At 43.4% G+C, this 4,309-nt stretch overlaps 1 protein-coding gene across 1 annotated transcript; it reads right to left on the reverse strand.

Annotated features, from left to right (window-relative positions):
- Nucleotides 1-1,541: 1,541 nt before the first annotated feature.
- On the reverse strand, nt 1,542-3,921 carry klf2b (Kruppel-like factor 2b). Its single transcript, XM_044134985.1, has 3 exons — nt 3,567-3,921; nt 2,524-3,427; nt 1,542-2,397 (listed from the first exon to the last, which is right to left on the reverse strand). The coding sequence occupies exons 1-3, from the start codon at nt 3,636-3,638 to the stop codon at nt 2,222-2,224; spliced, it is 1,152 nt and encodes a 383-aa protein (XP_043990920.1). The 5' UTR covers nt 3,639-3,921; the 3' UTR covers nt 1,542-2,221.
- Nucleotides 3,922-4,309: the final 388 nt, after the last annotated feature.

Here is a 4,309-nt window from a genome sequence, read left to right on the forward strand (position 1 = left end):
TTTTTTTCTGAAAGCTGTAACATCTTTTAACCTAATAAACTTGACTTATTCCTGGAAACAACAAAATAATTCAAAAATACTTAATTTGTTTATTTGACCTCAAAACAATAATGATTTAAATCTAAATTAATTCAGTTCTGATGAAAGGAAAGGTCGTATTTTTTCTGTTTTCCTGGGGTTTTTGAATGCTTGGATGTCTAATTTTAAATGACATTTGGACCTGACTGAATACAGCATGAACCAGAGACACATAAGAGAAACCATGTGCAAACTCTCATACCTATAGACAATTTTTACCTTTTAACTTGGCATGCAAATAATTGTGGGAGGAAGCCAGAGTATCCAGAGAGAACTTGGAAAACATGCAGAGTCAAATCCAGAGCCTTCCTGCTGCAAAGCTGCACAGTGCAGACAGTAAGGAATATTTAAGTAAATATTAGTTTTAACTCTGCATGTATACCTATGATTAGATCAGAGAGAATCCACAGTAAATGCAAACTCCTGCACCCAGATCTTGTTTTTAAAACTTATTAGCATTTTTATATGCTAAAATGAAATTTAAACCTCAATTCAATATATTTACACCCATGATGAGTGTCCAGTGTGTCAACTTTTCTCTGTATTTATTGATGATTGTCAAACAGCAGTAAAACTGCAGTGAGATGGTCTGAAGAAATTGATCTTATTTACTCTCCACCTGTTAAAAGGTACTTAAGATATTTATTTCAATTTTAGAGTTGATGCCATAAAATTGGAACTAAAAAAGTGAAATGAGAGTGATAGATTTGCATCTTCCACTGTAGATATTTTTTGACCTAGTAGGCACTTCCCCTTTTTAAAAAAACACATATTGTAAATTTTTACACGTCAATGGCAGCGGTTCATCTTGCTTGTTTAAAAGGCTGTTTTGGGGGCTTTTCTTACATTGAATTTCAGGTGGAGAAGTTTTGAAAGTTGCTCCTGAAAGCAGTCACCTATCTTCTCACAGCTGCCATCTGGCTTTGATATGCACTCTCAATGCAGGCCTTCATGCAGGAGATACAAATGCTCACTGACATCGTATGTATAATATGAAGCTTGGACCTGGATACTTTGAAACTGTAGTGCAGAGCGACTGTGTGTAATTGTAGTATTAAGGCGCTTTGATGTCCTACTATAATTTCTACCCATCTGAAAGGGAGTCTAAGGGCTCCCTGATGAGGGTTTGCTGTGCCCCTCTGTCCAGACGGCTCCTGGCCTCACTCTGTAATTATGAAAATGGAGTGTTTGTATTTATAGGCTAAGCCCACAAGCGGCTACCCTTCTCTGTCTTGCAGCTGCAAAACATCACTGGAAATCGAGTTGCCCTCAAGTTTTAAAAGTCAGCATCTTCTATGGCTAGCTGTGTATTTACTTATGTGGGTGACAGGGTAACCTGCAGCTCTGCTGGGTGCGCCTATTTTCAAGCACAGTTGTGAAACCGTATTGAGTGGGTGGATGTGGTTAATCAAAACGAGCGAGCAAGGTGGATCTGAAATGAGTAAGTTCACCAGTCAGAGAAATTTTGTTTTTTTCAAATCTGTTCTTTTTAATATTTACAATAAATACACATTTTTTACAGTATAAAATCCATGTACTTATTTATATAAATTTAAGTAAAAAATAATGCACAGGACGTCTAGCCCTGATAGTGTACAGAGGGGCTGGATCCAAGAGTTTCACACAAAGAAGAAGAAAAGAAATTCCAAATAGGATTAAAATAAGTCAAAAAGGCAGTTCAGACACATGAGGCAGTTTAAATAAAACATTGTCTGCGCTTGTTAGGCAACTGTATGTGCATTTTACCCCTGTCAACAAGAACATTTACATTTTTTGGCCACGTCGTTCTGTTACAAAGAGTTTTACAGTAGCACAGTCATAGAAAGGCACTTTTGTGTCAAACACAGCGTTCCAGTTCTGTCAAGGAAGAGTAGTATATACAGGGCCAGCCCCTTCTTGGTCTGCCTGCTCTTAAGCAAACAAAGCTTTTCTAAAGCTTTCTTTATACAACCAAAGTAGTACCAGCTACATTATTAGAAAAAAACATACACTAAAATGTTTTAATTCAATATTTTATATGTATATAAAAAACAGAATTTGGCCACATGGAGAGCATTTTAAATAAAAAATACAGCTGAATCACAAATACAAAATAATACAATCCCCCCTTTGTGAACACCCCAAAGTTCTCTGCTGAGTTCCTTCACATGTGTCTCTTCATGTGAAGCGCCAAATGGTCAGACCTGGAGAAGGCGCGCTCGCACAGGTGGCACTGGAAGGGTCTGTGTCCGGTGTGTTTACGGAAATGACGGGTCAGCTCATCGGAGCGGGCGAACTTCCACCCGCAGCCTTCCCAGCTGCAGTGGTATGGCTTCTCACCTGCATGGAAAATAAACAAGAGGAATACTGTTAGTAGGAGTTTTAAGTTCGGATCATCGTGCGTAATTACGCACAAAAGCTGTAAAGCGATGAGGAGGAGGAGGAGGAGAGGGAGAGGAAACGTACCAGTGTGAGTTCGCAGATGTGCCTTCAGGTGTGAGCTCTTGGTGTAGGTTTTACCGCAGCCGGCAAACGTGCAAGTGTGCGTCGCCGTGCGCTTCCGCGGCCACGTACGCCTCCCTCTCTTGGGCTTGGACTCCAGCAGCTCCAGCGGGGACGAGGGCGGCGTGAGCATCACCCTCTGCGCGCCCGCGGGTTGCAGGTTGAGACCCTCGTCGTACATCCCGAAGCCGGGGTGCGGAGTGTGGTAAGGCATCTGCATCTGCGGGGCCTGCGGGTGGTGCTGGAAGGACGCCGCCGTGTGGTATTTCTGCTGGAAGCACAGCTGAGCCTGGCAGTCCGTGGCTTGCTGGTCGTCGGGGCTCAGCGGCGGGGTCATGCTGCTGGCCGCCCGCGGGGAGATGGCCACCCGGGGCTGCTCGAAGGACATCATGCACGAGACGTTGCCTTCTTGCTTGATCTTGCTGCAGCTCTGAGGGACCATGCCTATAACGGGGCTGTAGCTGTCCATAGCTGGCTCTATTTTGATGTCCGGGCGGGGGAACGGCGCCGTGTTGACGAAAAATCTCCCCTGAACGCAGGGGTTGCGCGTAACGCCGTAGCCGGTGGGTCCATCGGACCTGAGCAGCTCCGTCATGAGGCTGGCACCATAGGGAGGAGGCGGAGAGCGGTGGTCCTCGGCGGGATACTGCGGCACAGAGTTCCCGGTTGTTGTGTATATGTTGGGATCAACTGTGCCAACGTATTCCACCGTGCTGTCTGATCCGGTTGTGTTGGAGAGAATAAAATCCAGATCCAAGAAATCGCTCAGATCCTCGTCATCCTTTTTGCTCTGACAGTCCAGGGTTTGTACCAGTTCAAGCATGGAGCAACTTGTAGGTGGGAGTTTGTCCATGTCTCCTTTCCACCTCTGCGGAGAGAAAATAAAATAAGAATTAGACATTAGAAATACTTTTGCACAAGTTAAATTTCGCATTTCTTGCTTCTTTAGCGCACAAGAAAGTATTTTAAGTATTTAAAATCATCCTGCAAGATGAGTGAAAACTTACATTTTCCCAGCTTTTTTCTCTTTGGTTTGAGAACGTCGAAAATGAGGGCAGCATCACTCCTGACAAGGCCATCGTTTAGGGTGAAATAACACTAAAACTTATTATTTTGGTTAAAGTTAAGCGAAGCGGCAGCCGCGCCAGAGTTTAAGTTACTTTCACGGTGTCCCCCTCTCTCCACAGCTGTGCTTCAAACACATGAACACAAGTTTAAAAGTGGTAGGAGGTCCTCCCCGATCTTATAACTCTCCAAGCGGAGATCGCCTGGCCAATTGTGAGAGCTCAGGAAACAACGTAAAGTTTGGTAAATTTAGCGCTTTATAAAGCAGTACGGGCTGCCGGGCTCAGTGTGCTGTGTGACAGGCACGGCGCAGCAGCCCTATAAGAAGATGATGACGCAGAAAGCGGCCAACCCACCTAGTAAAAAAAATACACACAAAAAAAATTGTTTCAGGATAAACACACAGCCTGTATAGCAACCATACTTACGTAATATGCACAGAAGAACAAGTCTGATGACAGAAACCGCCGCAGGACAAGACGCACTAGCTTCATTTATAAGCCGTCAGTTGTTCGTGTAATCATTACCCCACAGGAATGAGGCTTTCATGTGTACACTAATTAGGTTTTATTTAATCTGAAGTTATGCAGGAAAGATTTGGAAGAAAAATTGCTTTCTGTACTTACGCAAACAACACAAAAACATCTAAGGACATTTTTTAATACAGGAAGATTTGTATTAGTTA

This window comes from Gambusia affinis, linkage group LG12, assembly GCF_019740435.1.
Source record: "Gambusia affinis linkage group LG12, SWU_Gaff_1.0, whole genome shotgun sequence".
Taxonomy (NCBI): domain Eukaryota; kingdom Metazoa; phylum Chordata; class Actinopteri; order Cyprinodontiformes; family Poeciliidae; genus Gambusia; species Gambusia affinis.